The sequence below is a fragment of the Balaenoptera musculus genome, chromosome 1 (assembly GCF_009873245.2).
Source record: "Balaenoptera musculus isolate JJ_BM4_2016_0621 chromosome 1, mBalMus1.pri.v3, whole genome shotgun sequence".
In the NCBI taxonomy this organism is placed as follows: domain Eukaryota; kingdom Metazoa; phylum Chordata; class Mammalia; order Artiodactyla; family Balaenopteridae; genus Balaenoptera; species Balaenoptera musculus.
This window is the reverse complement of record NC_045785.1, coordinates 163,432,477-163,454,848: the sequence shown is the minus strand read 5'-3', so window position 1 is coordinate 163,454,848 and position 22,372 is coordinate 163,432,477. Positions and strand designations below refer to the sequence as shown.

The following is a 22,372-nucleotide window of genomic DNA, read 5'->3' as shown; positions in this document are numbered from 1 at the left end:
AACGAAGCTCTTGGTAGGCTAACCCCAGCATGGTGAACGTAGCAAACATTCATTATTCATCATCAGCTTGTTAGTGATGACGTTGACACCTCAGATAGTTACGATTCTTCCCCCTAGTCATGCATTTGATTCTCACGACAATCATGGGACCCAGATGGTCCAAGTATTTCACAAATAATTAAACTGAGGCAGCAAATAGGTTACCATCACTTAGCCAGATGGTGACAATAGCAAGGAAAACTGACTCCAAAGTACTCCAAAGTACTCCTGAAAATGCATCCTTGGGTTAGATTCTGACATTGAGACTCAGAGTTAGTTAACAGAGGCAGTGTAATAGAACAATTGAGAGCCTCTCCCAGGATTAAGCCTCTAAACCTATCAAGTTTCTACAAAACAAGTAGATCCTGTTATTTCTGCCTGGAGAGAATCAGAATCTTCTGACTTTAAGTGTTAAAGGATTCTTCTACATACAGAGACTCTGAATTTGGAAACCAGCTAGATGAGCCACAATGTTGTACAACATCCAGGTTTTAAAGAATCCATGATAAGAATGGATTTTCTTTCTTTCTTAAAAGAACCTCTCTCTTGCTGCTTCACCCAATTCAATCACATATACCTTTTATAAATGCAATCAAACCAAAGAAATAAGGTCTTTTTTGTATTTTGTTACTCGGAGAAAAAAGGCGTCTTGAACACGAGTGACCCTCCTTGTTCGGCTCTGCTCCCTCACTGGTAATTCCAGGACATAAAAGTCACCAGTTTCAAACAGAAACAGGAGATAACCAGGTCGAACTCTCATTTCCAGAAAACCTTACTCATCTTCTCTCTTGAAAAGGTCAGTTTATTGGGATAATGATGGAATGATTATTAACCAATCTTACTGGGCTCTGCAAGTCCTCTCACCTCTAAGGATAAAAATCCATTTCTGGAGACCAGGCATTCACTGGACGTGTTCACACTTGTGTACACCCATAGCCCCCTGCCCTCCTGGGTCTGCCTGTGGCTTTACCCCACGGTGAATTAATGCAGGCTCCCCCACCACAGTGCTCCCAAGTTTACTGGCATCGCCAGACAATGTCAAGAATTATTTTGTTTTACTTCTCCGATGTTCCCAGTTCACCTTGTTTCAGATTAATAAAGCAATTACAATACTCTCAATTAAGAAGCTATTTTACAATGCACTTTCAATTCCAGTTTGTGAGCAACTCACTTAATTATTTCTATTTGTTTTTCTTCCTGAGTGGATAATTTCTTCTGTCTTAGAATAGTAGAGCAATCTTTTTCTTAAAGAAAAAATACTGGGCCAAATTCTTCCTTAAAACTTAGTGTCTTCAGCTCATACCATCAAACATAAACATCTTCCTGGACAGTAAACAGAGCTCAGATCTCATCAAATATCAAACCTTATTCTTACTTCAAAGCTGTTGAAGGAACTTTTCGTCATCTTCATGATCCTCAGCTATAATTTTTCTTTTTATCTTTTGATATGTACTAATTAGATTATCATCTACATCGTATAACTGAAAAGACAGGTTTAAAGGCTGGCCCCGAACAACAAAGAAAAAAGAGTCTCGACCCATAGGCCTGGCTGCTTACCTGTCTTTGTCTATTTGTGGGACCTTAGGAGATCAACCTCCCAGAGAATGTTTCTTCAAATTAAAAAAAAAAAAAAGAGAGAGAAAGAAAAAAAGCAAAATCTCTTCATTTCACTGGGTTGTTAAGAAAATTAAAGGTAGTGATACATGTAAAAACACCTTGCAAACCATAACACTCTAAGCACATATTAGCTAAAGTTATTATTAGTGCTTGACAACATGGCATGGAAAAGGGCCCCTCCAGGGAAGGTTATCTCATTGGGAACGATAAACAGGAGGGGATGGTGATGGCCTGACAGTCACTAAGGCTATCTCACTGGGGACAATAAACAGGAGGGGATGGTGATGGTCTGACAGTCACTAACAGAAGGCCCCAGAGACCAGCCATTTGTTTTCACACCCTTTGCTCCTCAGGACATGTAAGACTCAGAGCATATCTCATTCATTCTGACCCCCTTCCTCAGACAGTCACAAAGAGACTGGAATTGAAATAAAACACATCCTGATAGGTTCATGAGTTTCTAGCCCCTTCCCTTTCTCCATTTGGAGCTCAAGATTTAGGCACTGTGGCCCTCACTTTTTCTCGAGTTGAGAGATTCTGTTGCTGTTGTTGATTTGCTTATATATTTTCTGCTTCTGAGTCACAACACAAGAGTGCCCCTGGAAATGCAAATCAAAACCACAATGAAAAATCACCGTACACCTGTCAGAATGGCTATCATCAAAAAGATAACAAATATTGGGGCTTCCCTGGTGGCGCAGTGGTTGAGAATCTGCCTGCCAATGCAGGGGACACGGGTTCGGGCCCTGGTCTGGGAGGATCCCACATGCCGCGGAGCAACTGGGCCCGTGAGCCACAGCTACTGAGCCTGCGCGTCTGGAGCCTGTGCTCCGCAACAAGAGAGGCCGCGATAGTGAGAGGCCTGCACACCGCGATGAAGAGTGGCCCCCACTAGCCGCAACTAGAGAAAGCCCATGCACAGAAACGAAGACCCAACACAGCCAAAAATAAATAAATAAATAAATAAATAAATAAATAAATAACAAAGATAACAAATATTAATATATTAATAGAATAGCACAGAGAACTCTTCTCAATACTCTGTAATGACCTACATGGGAAAAGAATCTAAAAAAGAGTGGATATGTGTATATGCATAACTGATTCACTTTGCTGTACAGCAGAAACTAATACAACATTTTTAATCAACTATAATCCAATAAACATTTTTTTTAAAAAAGATAACAAATAATAAGCGTTGGTGAAGATGTAGAGAAAAGGGAACCCTTGCACACTGTTGGTGGGAATGTAAACTGGTGTAGCCACCATGGGAAACAGCACAGAGGTTCCTCAAAAAATTAAAAATAGAATTACCATATGATCCAGCTATTCCACTCCTGGGCATATATCCAAAGAAAATGAAAACACTAATTTTAAAAGATATATGCTCCCCCATGTTTATAGCAGCACTATTTACAATAGCCAAGATATGGAAGCAACCTTAATGTCCGTCAACAGATGAATGGATAAAGAAGATGTGGAATACATATACAATGGACTATTACTCAGCCATAAAAAAGAATGAAATTTTGCCATTTGGAACAACATGGATAAGCCTAGAGGATATTGTGCTTAGTGAAGTAAGTCAGACAGAGAGAGACAAACACTGCATGTTTTCACTTATATGTGGAATTTAAAAAATAAAACAAATGAGTATAACAAAACAGAAACAGACACAGATACAGAGAACAAACAAGTGGTTACCAGTAAGGGGAGGGGCACAATAGGGGAAGGGGATTAAGAGGTACAAACTACTGTGTATAAAATAAATAAGAGGGACTTCCCTGGTGGTCCAGTGGTAAAGAATCCCCCTTACAAGGCAGGGGACACAGGTCTGACCCTGTGTCCCTGGTCAGGGAACTATGATCCCACACGCCTCGGGGCAACTAGACCCTTGCACCACAACTACTGAGCTCGCGTGTCTCAACTAGAGAGCCTGTGTGCTACAAACTACAGAGCCCACGTGCCCTGGAGCCTGGGCACCGCAACTAGAGAGAAGCCCGCGCGCCGCAAGGAAAGATCCCGCATGCCTCAACAAAGATCCCGCATGTCGCAACTAAGACCTGACATAGCCAAAAATAAATAATAAAATAAATAAATAAATAATTTAAAAATAAAATAAAATAAATAAGATACAAGGATGTAATGTACAGCACAGGGAATATAGCCAACATTTTATAATAAACTTAAATGAAGTATAATCTTAAAAACTATCAAATCACTATGTTATACACCTGAAACTAATGTAACATTGTATATCAACTATACTTTAATTGAAAAAAAGAGTTCTCTTATTCCAAGGTGGGGCAGGCCACAGTTCCAAAATATTTGATAACTGTGGCTTAAAGAGAAATATTTGGGTTGAAATACAAAAAGCAAAAAAATGCATTTAGAGATTAGCATTTCCATGCCTAGGGAGAAAGTTTACAATTAAAAGGATAATATGGGTCACCATGCCTTACTATCGGGGTGACCCTGAGCAATAATATTTCCTACTTCGTAGAGCTGTCATGAGGATTAAATGAGTTAATATATGTAAATGTGGAGAAGAGCATTGGCACAGAGTAAGCACTGTCTAAAGGTTTGCCATTAGTATTATTACAACAATTGACAAATTTTTATCAATCACTCAGGTGCTGGCCAATTTAAAACTTGTCCCCCCCCAAAAGTAAAATAAAATAAACTTGTCCCATCTTTTTCCAATCTTCCATGGTTAGCAACAGTTGACAGTTTGTTCTTGTGAGAATGGACCAATAAATCAACAAAATGTTGTATCTGATCCATGAGAATATACATCTGATGCATCTGTCCTAAAGTGCTGTGGTTGGTTTTGGCGAAATGCGACTGTGTTTATAAACAAATTAGAAAACCTATTTTTCTGCCCCTTTCTTTCCCTCATTTCAGAGACAATGATCCCAATGACCTCTTTAGACATATTGTTACTAAGTGTGGTTGTTTCAATTATCAAACACCAAATGAGCTTGCAAAATAAGACAAGGATAAAAGAAGAAGTCTGGAAAAATCACCTTCCTCTTCAGTATCAATAAATAACACTAAATTTTCAATCGAATTAAAAATGTACATGAAGAAAACAGTTTGATGCAACCTTCTGCATTCAAACTTTTGAGAAGAAACCAGCCCTTACTTGTCCGTTTCCTAAGGATCAAGGACTACATTCCCTTATCTTCATATCCCCAGGGCATGCAACAGACACTCGCAAAAGATGGATGCATAGATGGAAAAAACAGAGCTGGCTTTTACCCACATTGTTCAGAACCCATCAAAGTCCTATAATCACAGAATTAAAGAATGTTAGTGATGTGGAAGGAACTGAGCTCAGGAGAAGTTACACAACTTGCCCAAAGCCATGAAGCTACTTAACAGCAGAGACTGAACTTGATCTATCACCCCTATAAAGAACGCAGGGCTCTCAAGCTGTACCAGAGCTTCCCAGCTAAGGGCAAGTCTCCGTGGCCTTTTGGAAGCTTTTGAAATATGCCTCTGACACCAGGAAAAGTGTCACACGGGTGCTTTTCTTCACGTATCTAATCAATATTTACTGGAGAGCAATCTTCACCTACACTCTTCGTTACTCTCAGGAATTAAAGAACCACCGACTCTCTCTCCAACTTGCCACTTCAGGCCTCTGAAATGAGAGATTCGCTACTTGTGGTATGAAATCCTTCTCCTGTCTCCCAAAGCTTTCCGATTTCACCTCGGGGATAAATCAAAAGCGTTTCCATGCTGTTTATATTAGAGTGGCCTTTTGTTGAAGAAACATGCTTTATAATTTGAGGCACTGGGACTTTTGTTTACAGACGGAATTAAGTACAGGTTGAAACTGTGGCTTTTAGACATAACACTGCAGGAGAAGCTTACGCTCTACCACGTAGGAAATCTTTCTCAAACTCCAAGAGACTGGCACCTCCAAATCAGTGAGCTGGGCAGACAGCATTTGTTCCTGCCTGCTGGCACACAGCTCAATGCTACGGCCACATGGCCCAAACAAGACCTCCAGGAGCTTAAGCCAGCGGTACTAGTGCCACACCTCTGATGTGCAGACAGGGCAGCCCAACGGGGAGTGCCCTGGGTCAGAGACTTGGAAGCAGAGAAAGGAAAAGGAGCATAGCTCAGATGATATTACCTTCCTGCTCTAAACCCTTCAGTGGTTCCCACTGCCTGCTGTGCGACACTCGGAATCCTCACCGGGGCTTACGATTGGGTCCCAATCTATTCCTCCTCCTTACCTCCTGGTTCCCTGCAGGTCTACCATGTTCTAGACGATCCAGACTGTTCTGTCTCCCTGAACAGTTCAATGACATCACCACCTCCACACCTCTGCACAAGGTGTCTCTCCCCTGAGGTGCTCCAACCACTCCCTCCCTCAGATCTCATCCTAAGTGCCACCTCTTCTCTAGAACCTTTCCTGAGTTCTCCTCCAACCTCCCAGGCCTCCTCCAAGTGGAAGTGGCCTCAATCACCATGACACTCTTGCAGTCCTTTTGTAACCGCCCATGGTAATTATTTTCTAAACGGTGTGGCAGCAATTTGGGAATGTTTTTTCTTGCTGTCAGTCAGCATTAGCTGAGCATCTTCTGTGTGTCAGATGCTGTGTTGGGTGCCTGGGACATGAAAATAAATACAGTCAAGGTTCTTGCCTTCAATGGGCTTATGCTCTAGTGGATGAGATGACACTAGGACAAAGAGTTATACCTAGTGCAGGGGGAAGTGAAATATGAGAGAGATGATGGCATTTTAAGTTGGGTCTGAAAGAGAAATGTGTTCACTGAGCAAAAAATAGAGAGGGAGGAAGGGTTCTTCGAGGGAAAAAGAACATTATATACAGCAGTGCTTGTCACAGGTTTTACTGAATGAATAAAACAAAGGCCGGGAAGGTTAGCTCCTTCCTGATTGGTTAGCTCCCTGCTCACTACTGTCTACATTTACTGAGTGTGTTCATGACTCCCATCCCTCACAGCAATCCCGGAAGTTCGGCAGCACCATCCTCATTTTATGGATGAGAAAACTGAGGCTTCCAATGCCCAAAGCCCCAAAGCTGTCAAGTAGCAGAGCGTGGCCGGTGTTCCTGATACTATAAGGTTGTACTAATGAGTTCGCCTTCAAGGACCTAAATATAAAGCAAACTCTTAGCTCTCTTCCTCTGAGCCTGGGTGGACCACTCCGGGCAGCCCTCAAATACCCAAAAACCATCTCAGGGAACACATACTGCGAGGGAAGAAGAGAGAAGCAGCCGAAGCTGTGCTGCGTGCAGATTCTGGGAACAGCGAGGCCCTGTGTCTCCCTATAAACCTGATGTTCCTCCTCTCACAGTACATGGTTTTAGTGGCCCCAAATGTGGGCCCTCTGTCCTAAGATATAAACGGCAACCTGGAAAGAGCCATCCCAAAGTCACCTCAGGCCAACTCAGGCTCATTAAAGCTCCCTTAGGGCTCCAAGAATTGAATGGAACCTCTGGCTTTCTAGGAGAAAGCATTTCGTTTTTGACAGAGTTCTTTTCCCCCCTTTTCTTCATCTGATCATTTTCTCAATTTTTCCCTTTCTAGTTCAGGCTTTTTCTGTAACTCTTGTATTGGGCACATGCTCTTTTTTTTTTTTTCCTCTTAGCTGAGACTATTATATCATGCTATTGTCATGTTCCTTTTCCATTGAAAGCAATCAAAAATGAAAATCCACATTTCAGAACAGTGTCTATTAAATAGGCACCTTTTCATGGTTGGAAAAAAAAAAAAGACAGCACTCTCTGAGGGCTCAGTTTCAGTTCTGTGTGTCACCTAAAGATTAGACACTTGGGTGAGACTTCTGCCTCTTCACAGGCCATTTGTATTTGGGTATTAGAGAGAGATGGCAGAAAGTCTGGAGTCAGAACCAACTTGTTTTAAGGAATTCGTCGTCAAAAGCATTGCTAATCAAAGTGTGGTCCTGGGACCAGCAGCAACTGCATCGCTTGTGAGCTTGTTGGGAACGGAGACTCTCAGGCTCACCCCAGACCAGCTGAACCAGAATCTGCCATTTTGCAAGATCCCAAGTGATTCGTAAGTACATTAAAATTTTAGAAGCACTGGTCTAGAATTAAAATGAATTTGCTTTAATGAAACCATCCTGTAGCCTCCACGTGGATTTCTTTCCGAAGAAAGAAATCTCTGTACAGTGAACTCCATAGAGCAACCTCCACCACCCTTTTCCACCCAAATTGTTTATTCATGGAAGAATTTTGAAATGATAAATCATCTTCCAGAAATCACACTCAGCCTGAGGGAGTTCCAGATGACACAAAGCTGATGGCCAGCCTTTCTGCGGCGTGTGGGAACTAAGAAGGGAGAGGTGATAGGCGACCCTTGTCCCGCCTTCTTTAAGGCCCTGGATCTTTTTGTTGATATCTTTGCCTCTCGGAAGAGGGGAGCGAAAGACGTGTTGTACAACCGCACGGGTGACTAATGTGAGACTGAGGGGGCTGTGCTGTGTACTGAGCTCTGAGATCCTTGAGTGGGGGGATGCTCTGTAAACACAAATGGCAGAACCAAGGGCCAACCAAGTCCAGGCTGTGCTCAGACCTCACACTTCCAATAACAACAGTCAAGACACACACAGATGAACCCTGACTAACCTGCCATCTACACTGGAGAAAGGAACAGAGAGGATGGAGAATCACGTGCACCTGGTTTAAGGAAATGACAGCTAGAACTGGAGGCAAGAAAAGAGAAGAGGGGAGGTGATGACCAGGCCCTGCTCGAGGCTGTCCTGCCCACCTGGTCCCACTCACCCTCCAAGTGGAGCTAAAGCTCACAGGCGGACAGAGGCTGTGACCAGAGCCCTGGCAGGCCACACAGGTGCTGGCCTGGCATCCCACTTGACCTTGTCCTCTATGAAGAGGACACCTGCCTCAGAGACATTTCTGTAAAAAAAAGGGAGCACCAAAAAAGTTACCCCTTGTTGAAAAACCAAAACCGGGTCCCCCATCCAAAGTGAGTGTTGTCGCACTAATTCCGATAAATATGCACATCACAGGAAGCTCGTTTAGACTCCTGGCATCTCTCAGACCTCTAAGTGCAACACCTGGGTTATTGATTCCTCTGTGTTAAAGCCCAACTTGGTAGTGCCCTCCCCCACCTCTACTAATTTTTCACCCATTATTTCCATCTTCACCTTTGAATTCTCTAAAACGGCAATATTTTAAAACACTAAAATGGTTTACTTGTATCAATCAATACCTGCTTTTCCACCAATTATAATTTATTTGTAGATTAACAGTTTTTCAGCTCCAGAAACACGATTCTGTCCTCTTAATATGCCCACATCAGCAAGCTCTCACAGGAAGTCTGGAATGGACAGCAAAGGGCAGTGGTGGCAGAAAGACCCTCAGGCTCTGAAATCCAGACAGGAATGCCATCCATCTTCCTCCACCACAACCAAAAGACAGCCCTCCCCCCCAGAACCGAATGCGTCAGAGATCAGCCACCCCTGAGGACTGAGGCTCTGAATTTGATTTCAGCTAACTTCCACTTCATAGAAAAGCACTCGACTTTATTCCCCCTGTAACTCAGACCTGGATAAGCCAAGCAGTTCTCCAGAAACACATCTGAAGGAACACCTCTGCATCCCCTCCCCACCGCCAACATGCACGGGCATGCCTGAACACACCACCTCCCAAGGCAAAGAGAAAGTTAACTTTCAAATAAAGCTGTCCTGCAGCCAGTCTGGTCACATTTCCAGACCCTTCACATTCACAAAGGTGGTTCTTGCAACTCTGGCCTAAATCCAGAAGCTGAAAACTGACCTCTGCCTGCTGAGGGCACAGACCAGGGTCAAAGGTCCACAAACACACGTTCGCCACAAATACACCACTTTCTTTCTTTCTCCCTCTCTCTCTCCCTCTCTTTTGGCCAAAGTGAGAATAATGGGCCAGGCTTATTGTCTTTCCTTCAGAGAAGCCAGGATGGGCGGCTGGTGGGAAGCTCCAGACAGAATGTGGGCGTGTGAATCTATACAGGCTCCACAGAGGAATTTTCTGGGAACTCCAGGGGTTTTGAGGAAGGGTGGTCTCAGGCTGGGACACAGGGGCTCCTCGGATTCTCGGGTACCCCAGAAGTCTGGGGTGTAGGGGGGGCGGAGTGGCAAGGGCCAGGCTCCCCTTCCCTGCCGTCCCAGGCCCTCCCCGCCACAGCGGGGTCACTCACCGCCCGTGAGCTGTGCAGGGCCGAAGCACAGCGCCAGCTGAAACCACAGGATCACGGCCAAGAGTCTCTGGGGGGACTGAGGCTGCTGCTGCTCTAGAAATCCATCTCCATTGCTCGGGTTCATTCCATGATACATCTTTCATCCACAGAGGGCATCCGGCTTGCAAGAGTCTGCAACCAGGAGCGAACACGACGATACCCCAGGCTGCCGGGGCGCCGGGGGCCACGCTCCCCCTCCTCCGCCCTGGGACCGGGACCCTCGGCTTCCCCTGCTCCTTCCCCATTCCTCCCCCGCGCGGCCCCCGCCCCCTTTCCCACGGCGAGCTCCCCCCGCTTCTCCCCAGCGCGGGGTACACTGAGTAACAGCCGCCTCGGGATGCTGCGCGTGCGGGAGGGATGGAGGAGGGGAGGGAGGGCAGGGGTTAGCGCACATTGGCTCCGCGCCGGTCCCCCGGATTCAGCGGCTGTGACCACGACAGGAAAGTCTAAAGCCAGCCTCTTGGGGCTGAAAAAACACTTTTCCCCGGGCCCTATACATTCCACTCTTAGGAATCTCACGAGGTGGCACCGGATCCCCCCAGCTACTTCTCTGGTTTTCCCCAGGATCGGGATGGGTCCTACTGCCCAGTCCCCAGTGAGATTTCTCTGCGCTGTCAAAAAATTCCTCCCTCGGGGAGCAGAGCCAGGCACCAACTCCCCCTCCTCGGCCTGCGAGCGCCTCCCCGGGATGGAAAGCCCCTTCCGGGGCTCTCGGTCTTACCTGTGGGTCTCATGCATGCAGCTTCCTTCCCTCCTCCGCCTCCTCCCCCCGCCAGTCTAACCCGCATCTGTGCGCGACCTCTGCTGCCGCCGCTGCGCGAGCGAGCGAGACGGAAGCCTCGGCGGCGGCGGCGGCGGCGGCGGCGCCCGGCTCCAGCTCCCCGCGCCCGCGCTCTCCCTCCCCAGGCTCCGGGAGCGGACGCGTGCGGGAGTTGCGGGGGGAAGGACGACAGTCCGGCCGCGCGCCCCCGAGGAGGTACCCGCGCGCCCGCTACCTGAGCTCCCGAGCGCGCGGCGGCGGCGCGGAGAGAGGGAGGGGGCGGGGGCGGGGGCGGGGCGGAGGCGCGCAGCCCGGACACGCACGCGGCGGGCACGCGCCTCCGCAGACCCAGCCAGCGCCGCGGCTGGGGAAGGGGCCCCGCGAGCGTGGGGAGGGGGAAGGGACCCGCCGCCGCCGCAACCAATCGGAAGCCCGCGCGCCTGCACCTGTCGGCACAGGCCTAGGGCCGGGTCGCCCCTTTCCTGGTGCAGGACGGCGGTCTCCGCCTGCGCTGTGCGCGAGTCCGGGTGGCCGCCGCGGCCTCCGCGCGTCCTCCGGTGCCCCCAGAGCGCGGCACGGCGCGGGAGAGGGCTCCGCTTTAGGCTGCTGCCGCGGTGGCGGCTCCAACCCGTGGGACAAGAGTGCACAGGGCGGCCGGTCCCCACCCCAAGACCCTCACCACCGACGGGGTTCACGTGGGCGGGGCGGGGGACGGCCAATTGCCAAAGTCTTCCTTTCCTGCGTTTAGCTCTCCGCACCTCACCACGTCCCACCAAGGCTCTGCGTGTCCCCTCAGAGCCCGAATGACACTCTTCCCCCTCCCCCGCTCCCTTGATATTTGCCCTTTTGCGAGCCACAGGCGTTGTGCAGGAGGACTCTTAGCCTGTCTGGGAGATGCGCTGGCCCCTCCGAACCTCCGCCCGGCGCGCGCTCTCCTTGCGGGGAGAGGGAGGGTCCTCGGTGCAGCTGCAGAAGGTTGAGTACGGAGGAGGGGGCGGCGGTGGGGTGGGGGGCTTCTGGGGCTGTGGATCGGAACCCAAGGGGGTCGAGGGTGTTTGCCCTCCCAGCCCCCGGTGGAGAGAGTTTGCCTCGTCGGTGTTGTCTCTGTGTGGCTTTTGGTGCCCGAGCCCAGCCCGCAGAAGGGTGCAACTCACTCCCCACTGGTTCTGGCCGCCCGCTGGCCCTGCGCAAGGCTGGCCTTCCTCGGCCTGCCTGGCTCCGAGGGCCTACGTCCCAGCCACGGTAGTTAAGGGGTGTGAGCTAATGAGGTGGTGCAGGCAGGCGGCACTTTAGAACCAGCGGCACCCCATTATTCTGTAGCAATTTGTGGATATGAAAACCATGTTTCGGATGCCACCACCAAATCATCCTCTGCTTCCGTCGGCTTTCCCCACATCTCACATACTGATGGTAGTCAGGAAATTACAGCTTTTACTGTGTCGACTCTTACTGGGAGTAATTTTAACAAATTCTTTCAGGATAGATTAACTTTTAGCAGATAAATCTAACTCAGCATTTTTTCTCTTTATTTATTTTTGCTTTGTAAAACTGAGATGGCAGCTTTGCATAGAATAAGTTTAAGATTTTTCACTAGCACAAGTTAGTTTCTGCTAAAGCTTGTGCTTTGGGGCTCCAGAATCTTAGTTGGGTACCCACACTTCCAAGGTCCTATGACTGACCTCTAGAGTTTGAATATTTATGTAATTGTTTTTCTCAGTAAATTTTCTAAAGCTTTCTAATAAGCCGTCAAATCAACAAACTCAAAAACATTTGTTGACCATGTGTATGTCTTTACAATCATAAGAGATATGTCTAAGCACTATTGAGACCTGTTCTCCAGCTGATAAATACAATCCAGTCGTACAGAGAATAAAAGGATTGAAAGAAACATCCAAGTTTATCTGGTGCAAACACAGGACCTGTGCTTGAGTCCCCCCTCTGACATTTCTGCTAAGTGGTCATGCAGCCTCATGGAATACTTGAGGAAGCCTGTAATGTTTGCCCACAGCTCTCTTAGAAAAGCCCTCTTTGTACTGAACTGAAACCTACCTCCCTGAAACTTTTACACACTGGTTCCGGCTCTCCCATCTGGGCCCACACAGCTAAATGGAATTCCTCTTCCTTAAGACAGTGCTTTACTCATTTGGAGATGGCTTTATGTCCCCTTAACTCTTCCTTTCTCCGGGTTAAACTTAGCTACTTCGCACAGTGTGACAGTGCCTAGACTCCTCGCCAGCCTTGTAGCCTTTCTCTGGATGGGACCCAGTTTCCCAATGGCCACCCACCCCCAAGCAATCAGAGTTTGTTTCCAGAAGGGGATTCCACATTCACTCTGTGGGTTCTGACCAGCATACGATAGGACTGGCACATCCTGTATTTTAAATAATTTGCTTCTATTAATGCAACTTTAGAAGACAAGCATTTGGAGGGCAGGTACAGCACATCATTTTGTTAGCTTTCCACATTATCTCATGTATTAGTTTCTAGGGCTGTCATAACAAAATATCACACACTAGGTGTCATAAAACCACAAAGATTTATTTTCTCACAGCTCTGGAGGCCAAAAGTCCGAGATTAAGGTATCAGCAGGTTTGGTTTCTTCTAAGGCTGCTCTCCTTGGCTTGCCACCATCTTGCTGTGTGCTCACATGGTCATCCCTCTGTGTGTGCAAGTGTCTGGTGTCTCCCTCTGTGTGTGTGTGTGTGTGTGTGTGTCCTAATCTTTTTTATAAGGACACCAGTTATATAGGATTAGAGACCACTCTAACAAGCCCATTTTAACTTTATTCCCTCTTTAAAGGCCCTGTCTTGAAATACAGTCACATTCTGAGGTACTGGAGGTTGGGGGGGGGGGACACAATTCAGTGTCCAGTGTTACACTCATTTTACAGGCGAGGATGCTAAAGACAAAGGAGTTCAATGCATTTACTCACGACCACCCAGCCAGTGGAGGCATCAGATTAAACCTAAAGCAGTTCAGTTCCATCCTAATGGTTTTACCAATACGTCACAGCTATTGCTATGAACACCTTCCACCTCAAGGATTCTAGGTAAGTTATCCTGAATATAGGATGTAGATTTTTCTCAAGAGGACGAGAATAAGGGTAGATGGAATGCAGGAGAGAGCATGACTTACTTCCTGCTAAATGGGAAAAAACTTAATCTTTCTTCCTCTTTCATATAGAAGTCAATGCCAAAACCAATACCAGTGGGGAGACATGCTGAAGCAAAGCCTCCAGAGTCTCCCTCCCAAACACAGGAGAGCTGAGGGGCTTTTCTGACCTGATTAAAAACTCCACCCCTCCTCGGACTCCATGCTTCTCTCAACCCTCCATGAATGACATTCCTCACTGTTTTCACTCATTTTCCCCTCCCCTCTCCCATCCTCTTACTGCCCCCCACCTTGCCCTAGGATTCTTTTTCAAAACTTACTGAAGCTCTGTCTTCATGGCATAGCCTTTGATTTCATTTTCAGTGGACAATAACATTTCATTCCAAATATATTCATTGAGCACCTACTATGAACTGGGCACTGTACTAGGTGCTGGAGATGCAGTAGTGAGCAAAGATGCTAAACCCCCTGCCCTGGAAGAACTCACAGTCTACTTAAGGAATACATGATAAACAAAAGAAGAAAACATTGGGAGTGTTAGATGGTGTGAAGTAGTAGGCAGAATAATAAATCAGGGAATTTATAGAGGAGATGTGTAGGTTAGAGCATAGGCAGAGTCGTTATAACAAAGTGATCCAAATATTCAGTAACTTAAATAGAAGTTTATCTCTCCCTTATGTGAATGTCTTACTATTCTAGGTGGATAGGGCATCTCTGCTCCATAGGGTCATTCAGGGACCCAGATTCCTTCTACCTCATTATTCTGCCATCCTCTAAGATACTGTCTTCATGTGTGGGACAGAAGCTGGGTCACTGATCTGTCTGGGGTCCAGTCTGAGGGAAAATGATAAGAAAAGGGAATCTAAGGCAAACAATTTCCTTTCAGGCAAGGGAGGCAGAAGTTACACAAAAATTAGCTCTCTCATCTATCATTAGTGAGAACCTAGTCACATGACTATATCTAGCTACAAGGGAAGCTGGGAAATGTAGTCTTTATGGGGCAACCAGGTGACCAGAAGCAAGAAGAGAGTGGACTGAAGGGGTCAGGGGAAACTGGCAGTCTATCACATGTGCTGTGCAAAGATCAAGGCTTAAATTTTTGATAAAGTAGGCAGGGAAGCCCTTACTGGGAAGGTAACATTTAAGTAAAAACCTGAAGGAGTGAGCTATGCAGTTTTCTAAGACAAAAGCATGTCCAGGCAAGGGGAGAACAGATGCAATGTCCCTGAGGCAGGAGCATGCCTGTTGTGTACAGGAAACAGGAAGGATGTCAATGAGGCTGGAGTGAGTAAGTGATGCAGACAACTAGGGGGGCTGAGGTCAGAGAGGTCTCCTACTGAGGTGGGCCTTAGAGGCACTGGCAGGGATCTGGTTTTTACTCAGAGTGAGAAGACAAGCCATTGGAGGTTTGTGAGCAGAGAAAGGACACGATGGCACTTGAACAGGAAGTATCTGAAAGAATTTATGTCCAGCATGGCATCAACCACACTCTACCACTCTGCGCTCTGTGGCCCTTTCATCCTCCCTCTTGAGCACCTCTCAGCTCCTGCACCCCTGAACCCCAGAATGCCAGCTTTGAAGGCACACTGCTTCACAGTCCTATCAACCCTCAGTGTCTAAACATTATCTCCACGAAGCACCTCCCACAGTCCACACCTTTTCATTCATCCCAACGTGCTTGCATTTAGCAGACTGCTACCGTGCCTCTGAGTAGATTGTGAGTTCTCTGGGAGCAAGTGTTTCTCTACTTGTTCCACCTATTGCTAAACATAGAGCCTGGAACACAGTAGAGCAATCAAGAATTATTTTCTGAATTAACTGATTAATAGCAGAAGGAAAGGAGACCTTCCCCACCAATCTTGCCCTGGCATTGAAAACCAGACTGAAGTCAGTTGATATTCTTCTCTCTTCTCTCTGGGTTTCCTCAATCCTGCCCATCCAGGAAAACATAGAATCAACCACAACCCATTTAATGAGCTCAGAACATGCTAGAACATAGCTTAGCATTGCACTAGATGCTGGGTTTGAGTAGAGATCTAGAATTGTCATAGCATATGATCCACCCACCACCTCTGCCCTGGATGGATAACACACTCAGTGAGGAGACACACTTCCAAGGCTGGAGTGTGGAACAGGATAAAAGTGCTCATTTGGAAATAGAGTTACTATATGATCCAGCAATCCCACTCCTGGGCATATATCTGGAAAAGACAAAAACTCTAATTCGAAAAGGATACATGTACCCCAACATTCCTAGCAGCACTATTTACAATAGGCAAGACATGGAAGCAACCTAAATGTCGATCCACAAATGAATGGATGAAGAAGATGTGTCGTGTATATATATATATATTTTTTTTTAATATATATACACAATGGAATATTACACAGCCATAAAAAAGAATGAAATAATGCCATTTGCAGCAACATGCTGGTACCATGCTGGTACCATGCCAGCACTGTCCCCCTGCCATAGGTCCATCTAGAGATTATCATATTAAGTGAAGTCAGTCAGAGAAAGACAAATATATGATATCTCTTATATGTGGAATCTAAAAAAATGATACAAATGAACTTATTTACAAAACAGAAATAGGCTCACAGACATAAAAAACAAACTTATGATTACCAAAGGAGGGAGGGACAAAATAGGAATTTGGAATTATCAGATACACACTACTATATGTAAAATAGATAAACAAGGACCTACTGTATAACACAGGGAACTATATTCCATGTCTTGTAATAATCTATAATGGGAAATAATCTGAAAAAGAATATATATATGTGTATATGTATAACTGAATCACTTTGCTGTACACCTGAGACATTGTAAATCAACTATACTTAAATTTTAAAAAGTGCTTATTCAGTCACCTCTCACCCATTCTTCCTCCATTCAAGGTGTATTCTCAGGTACTTGACATGTTTCAGTCATTGTACTAGGTGTGGAGGATACAAAAATATAAAAGATACAATCTTTGTCTTCAACAAGTTTATAACCTATGGAGAGAGTAGAAAAGTAAATCTGCAATTACAGGGTCATGGGCTAAGTGCTAAGATTGTAAAGCAGATAGGATGAAGTGTGCTGGAAAAGGATCCTGGGGGTGACTTCATATGTTGTATGAGTAGAAGTGTGTGTGTGTGTGTGTGTGTGTGCGCGCGCGCGCGCATGCATGTGTGTGTGTATAAAGGGAAGAAAAGGAAGAGAAGGTGCAGTGAGTTTCCAGGCAGAGGGAGCAGCTTGTGTAAAGACCAGGAAGGAGGGGATGGGGAAAGAGACCAAGTGTAGAATTTAGAAGACAAGTTGGGTAACGCCAAGAAGTAAAAATTCCAAAAAGCACCTGTGCCATACTGAGAAAGGCTTGGAAAGTCATGGAGGGACGTTTGGTTTGTGTCTGAAGAAAAAGAGAGAAGACTGTGGAGGAGTGGAAATAAATTGGAGAGAGGAGCCAGGAATGGACTATTCACCATTGGACCAAAGATACATGAAAGGTACTCAACATCACTAATTAATGAGAACATGCCAATTAAAACAACAGACACTGTTTTCCCCTATCAGATGGACTACAAATATAAGTCTGATAACATCAAGTGTTTGGTGATGATGCAGGGAAAAGGGAATTCCCATATTCTGCTGGTAGGAGTGTAAATTGCTATGTATTAACCATGTCTTTTATTTTCTGTATTCTGATGCTTTGACACCTGGGGCCTTGTTGACCCTGGAGAGACTGCCCTTCCCAGGGCTAAGCAATTCCTAGAGATAGTAAACTAGAGCCCACACACCCCACTACCTCCTTTATGGTCTCTCACAGTTAGAGTCACTATTCCCCTGCCATAATCACCCCAGCGCCAGGTACCAGACAACTAGGGACAGCCCCTATGCCTCAGAGCCCACTGAAATTATTCAAACTAGCCTATTATAAACTTGTTTACCCACCTCACCCATTCCTTCCCATAAAAACCACACATTCCCCACTGCACCCCTCACTCCCTTTGCCTCTTGACCAGTTCTGGTGCTTCCCCAAGTGGCCCTGCATGATTTGCCATGCGTCCTGCTTCTAGGGAATTGTGAGTATAAAGAAAAACACCTCTTTCCTGACAGTCATTTCCATGTCTACATGTCTTACTGTATCTGATTAAAACAAAGCCTTTGGTGTCCTTAAAACATGCTACACTTAGAGGAGGGTAAACTGCCCTGCAAACGCACCACTCATTATTACCCCTAAAGAAGCCCTGGCAAGTTCAACTCAAACACTTCACCTACTAAGCAAAGATGATGTCAGTACTTACCTCATACAACTGCTGAGAGGCTTAAATGGGATCTCCTAGAAAGCACCTGAAGAGCACCCAGGACTGAGTAAGTACTCAGGCAAGCATGTCCCAGGATGTTCACTGAAGATATTTGTGTAATGGTGGAAAATTGGAGACACCCTGAATAATGGAATGACTAAATGAATTGTGGTACAGTCACACTAAGGAACAGTATGTAGTCATTAGGTATAAACTAGATCTCCATGTAGGACCATGGAGAGCTCTCCAAAACATTGTTGGGTGAAAGAAGCAAATTGTGGGACAAAATGGACAGTAAGACATGATTTATGGAAAAACAATACCATAGATTTTCTATCAACTAATGTGAATAAAAAGGAAAAATGCCTGAAACCATGCACAGAAGACAGTGGGGTTGCATCTGGGTTGGTGAGAGCAGATGGAATTGTTGGGGAGGATTAATCAAAGAATAGTTTTATTTCTATAATTTATATTTTACTTTCATTATTTATTTATCCGTATATAATTTTGTTGAGAATATTATTATGTAATGCTTAGATAGTTAGAAATTAATTTGCAATGCAAAGGAAAAGATAGGAGGGGAAAAAGATAAACACAGAAGAGGAAAAGGTCGGAATGAACCTGGGGCCTAAGGACATGAAGTTAACTTTGAGAATACTGTGCACTGATGGTATATTTTTTGAAACTAGAGATAATGGAGATCTATCTACATAAGGCATCTTTTGACTGAAGCATTTCCTTGGACAGGAGTGGAGGGATGTCCAGTAAGGACTAACTGCAAAACTAGTTTGCCATTTTGTAAAAGGTCAACCCTGAGCTCCCCTCCTCATAGAGATTATTGAGATACTGGCTTCCCTTGTCTCTCTGTGGAGGCTTCCTCATTTCATACTATATCCCTAGCAATGGGTTGGTTGTTTTCCTATAATAATTATAGTAGGCTAGACTGACATAACCGATAAGCCAAAACAAGTAACAACATAATAGAAGTTCCTTTCTCTTAGGACAGTGCAGGGCACTGACGGTGGGGCAGGGATGGGAGAGTTAGAGGAAGACATTCAGGACCAGACAGAAGGCAACTTTGTCATCATCAACATAGTTTCCAAGAATCTGTGATCACTGCCATTTCAGCTGTGTTATAAGATTTAAAGATGGTGAGACCCAACACAATGACACTTGGATAAATGAAAGGCAAAATTCTTTGATTCTTAGAGCTCTGAACAAGAGAAGGTTGCTAGGCAGGGCCACACAGGGGATTGTACCCGGGAACAGAGTAACAGCAGGCTGGGGCTCTAGGGGGCAGCTGATTTATGGCAAGTGGGGTGGGGTTAGCTAGGTTTCATGGTCTTCCTGTGGATTGGCTAAGTTGAATAATTTGGGGGCAGGGCTCTGGGCATAGGGGTTATTCCTAGTTGTCCGGTACCTGGCTCTGGGGCAATTAGGGTATATGTTTCGTGGCCCCAGAGTGTTAGGGCCCAACAATGAAGTGGTTTGGGATGTGGACTTAATCGGCTGTTTAAGAAGGGAAACTGACTGACCAGCCTCTTATTCAGGGCTTCAAAACTGGGACAAGACAGTACAATTAAAAAAAAAAAAAAGTTATATCAGCCCATAGAAGAAGGAGGGTAAGGCATAAGGTCCAGGCCTAAAAGTGGTCCACATCTTTTCTGCCCACATTCTATTGGCCAGAATGAGGTCACATGGCCAACTAGTCACATAGTCTCACATAGATGCAAAGGGAGCTGGGAAATGTAGTCCCAGGGACAACGATTTCTGAAGAAGGAAAGCTCAGATTTCAATGGCCAACTAGCAGGCTGCGCCAAAAGGCTGTAAATGAATCTGAACTCAAATATTTCTTTACTTCTTCCCTCCCCCCACCCCCCCAGCCCCCGCTTTCTTAATATCTGTTTCACCTGCTTACATGGTAAGCTGCTTCAGGGCAAAGACCATCATGTTCTCTTGCTTTTGATTCTTCCCCAGCAATTATTTCTGCACCCAATGGGCTTCTCACTAAAACAAGTCTCAAGTAATTTCAGTATGCAAATTAGCTGCCACTTAAGAGCCTGGCATAAATATCTGATACTTAGAATATAATTTCAGTTAGTTAAATTTAGATCACTGGGGGGAAAAAAGAACAGCAGCATAAACATTCTCCGGGCCTTTGGCCTTTTTATTTAATTCTGAATTGGATAAGTCTTCAATAACTTTAAGCTTTGACCTCTATATAGCAATATTTGGTTCTTGGATTAAATCAAACAAGTGTTGCTAATGAGATGGTTTAACAACGTCACATATAGTCAGATTTTCCATTTCAGTTGACTCTTAGGTAAAGGTAAACCAGTGCTTTTAGGAACACTTTCAGTAGTTAATTACATTAAAAATGTTATTTTCCTGACCTTTTTATCTTGTCTCATCTTCTTTCACCTTGCCTTTTTTTCTTGGTTTCTTAAAGACTCTTACCTTTAAAACCAGTGTCAACTTAGCATAAATATTTTCTTTGGAAGGCTAACACTTAATGACACCAAGGAAGGGGTGGGAGAAAACAAACCTCACTATGGAATCACTCGATATTCATCCAGCACTAATTGAGTGCCTAAGGTATGCTGAACACAATGCAAATCCATAAAAATGCAAATGGCTATCATCTCAGCCTTTAAGAAGTTCACAGTTATGAACCTGAACCTACACTTTTTCTACGTAAAAGTTTTTATTCAGTCACCCATTCATTCAACAAATATATCTCGGGTCCTACTCTGTGTAGGTTGCTGATCTAGCTACTGGAAATATAGACTTGAACAAAACAAAGATGCCTGCCCTTCTGGAGCTTACATTCAAGGAGAGGAAGGTAGGCAATAACTTATCCCCACTCCCCACCCTTCCAACCTAGAGGTGATTTCCTTTACCTGTGAAGTCCCCTGATATTTTAGTATCTTCTGGCAATTGCTACTCTCTACCAGAGCTGACAAAGAGCAGGAACTAGGTCTTAACTTTGATATCCAGCATGATGCTAGGACAGGGTTAATAAATGCTTATCAGCTCAATAAATGAATAATGAGTGCGTCTTTTCGCAAAAGTACAACCTGTGTAGCTAAAGCAGGTGAAGACCCACAGGAAGCTGAAAATGCCTTTTTCATGTCCGAAGGCAACAAAGTAGCTGCAAGCTCAATGGGGTTTGCACCCACACTCTCCCCCTGCCTTCTCCTGACCTGGTTTGGGGACTGGGATGAGAGGGTGCAGACATGAACTACATCTACCGTTGCAACTGAACCACAAATAAATTTTGCAATGGGCTTTACAGTATGATTTTTTTTTATTCTCAAAGGAGAATTTTAATTCCCTAGGGGTCATAATAGTATGAGAAAAGATATAGACCACTTCAAGGCATATTTGGGAAATTATGGATAACGTCTTGTGCCGAGAGAGTATGTGTGTTTAGGGGTGAGTTAGGAGATGGCTATTAATAATAAACGTAGAACATCCTGTTAGGGCCTCACTGTTAGGGACCTTACATGCCACACCAAGGAGTTTCAACTTTATTCAAAAGACAATGGAGAGGTTGTGGATTGAAGGTTGGAATGGAAGAGGTTGTGGGGAAAGAGAAGAGTGAGAAAACAATGGAGCAGCGGTCACAACAGGCCAGGTAAGGGGTAATGACGTGTGAACCAGAGTGGTGGCAGTGACCATGGGAGAATGGAGGACTGAAGAGGAGGACTGTCAGATCTTCGGATGTGTTGAGGGTAAGGAAAAAGGGGATGCAAGGATGATATCAAGATTTAGAGCCTAGGAGACTAAGCTATAAATTACTATCAAAAATAGGGAACACAAATGAAAAGGTTTCATGAGGATGGTTATGAATTCAAGGTTGGACATACTGAGTTTGACTTGCTGGAGGGAAACACACATGCAGATATCAGGCAGGCAGTTGGAAAATAGGGCTTAGGAGCTTTGAAGAGGGCTCGGTGTGGAAGAAGTAGGTCCACGGGTTGCTCCAAGTCTGTCTGTTAAAGCCACAGAATAGATGTACTTGCTTGGGGAGTGCACAATAAAAAGAGAAGAGGCCCTGGACAGAGCTTTTGGGAACTGTACTGTAGGGGAAGGAAGGAATGGAGGGAGGGAAGGAAGAGGGAGGGCAGTCAGTGAAAAAAAGAGCAGTGGTTCTTAAACTCTAGAGGGTCAAAGAATCACCCAGAGACATTCATGCAGATTTCTAGACCCCTCCCCAGAAAACCAGATTCAGTAGGAACATACAATCTAAAGAGAACACTCCCTTCATTATCTATTGATGCATGACAGATAACCCCCAAATTTCACATCTTAACAC

General features: G+C 45.3%; 2 protein-coding genes across 5 annotated transcripts in view; one reads left to right on the top strand and one right to left on the bottom strand.

The window, feature by feature from the left end:
* Positions 1-10,927, bottom strand: part of SUSD4 (sushi domain containing 4) — a 137,637-nt gene extending 126,710 nt beyond the window's left edge. For 2 of the 4 annotated variants that reach the window (XM_036827590.1, XM_036827575.1), the window contains exons 1-2: positions 10,612-10,879; positions 9,852-10,022 (exon numbers count right to left, since the gene is read on the bottom strand). In XM_036827590.1, coding sequence (XP_036683485.1) covers positions 9,852-9,987 — 136 coding nt within the window. In that variant the 5' untranslated portion in view covers positions 9,988-10,022; positions 10,612-10,879. The other 2 variants (XM_036827581.1, XM_036827597.1) reach the window with 2 other exon arrangements.
* Positions 10,618-22,372, top strand: part of LOC118882073 (potassium/sodium hyperpolarization-activated cyclic nucleotide-gated channel 2-like) — a 51,540-nt gene continuing 39,785 nt past the window's right edge. The window contains exon 1 of the mRNA XM_036827611.1: positions 10,618-10,866. Within this exon, the coding sequence (XP_036683506.1) occupies positions 10,623-10,866 (244 nt within the window). The 5' untranslated portion in view covers positions 10,618-10,622. The remainder of the gene's footprint in view (positions 10,867-22,372) is intronic.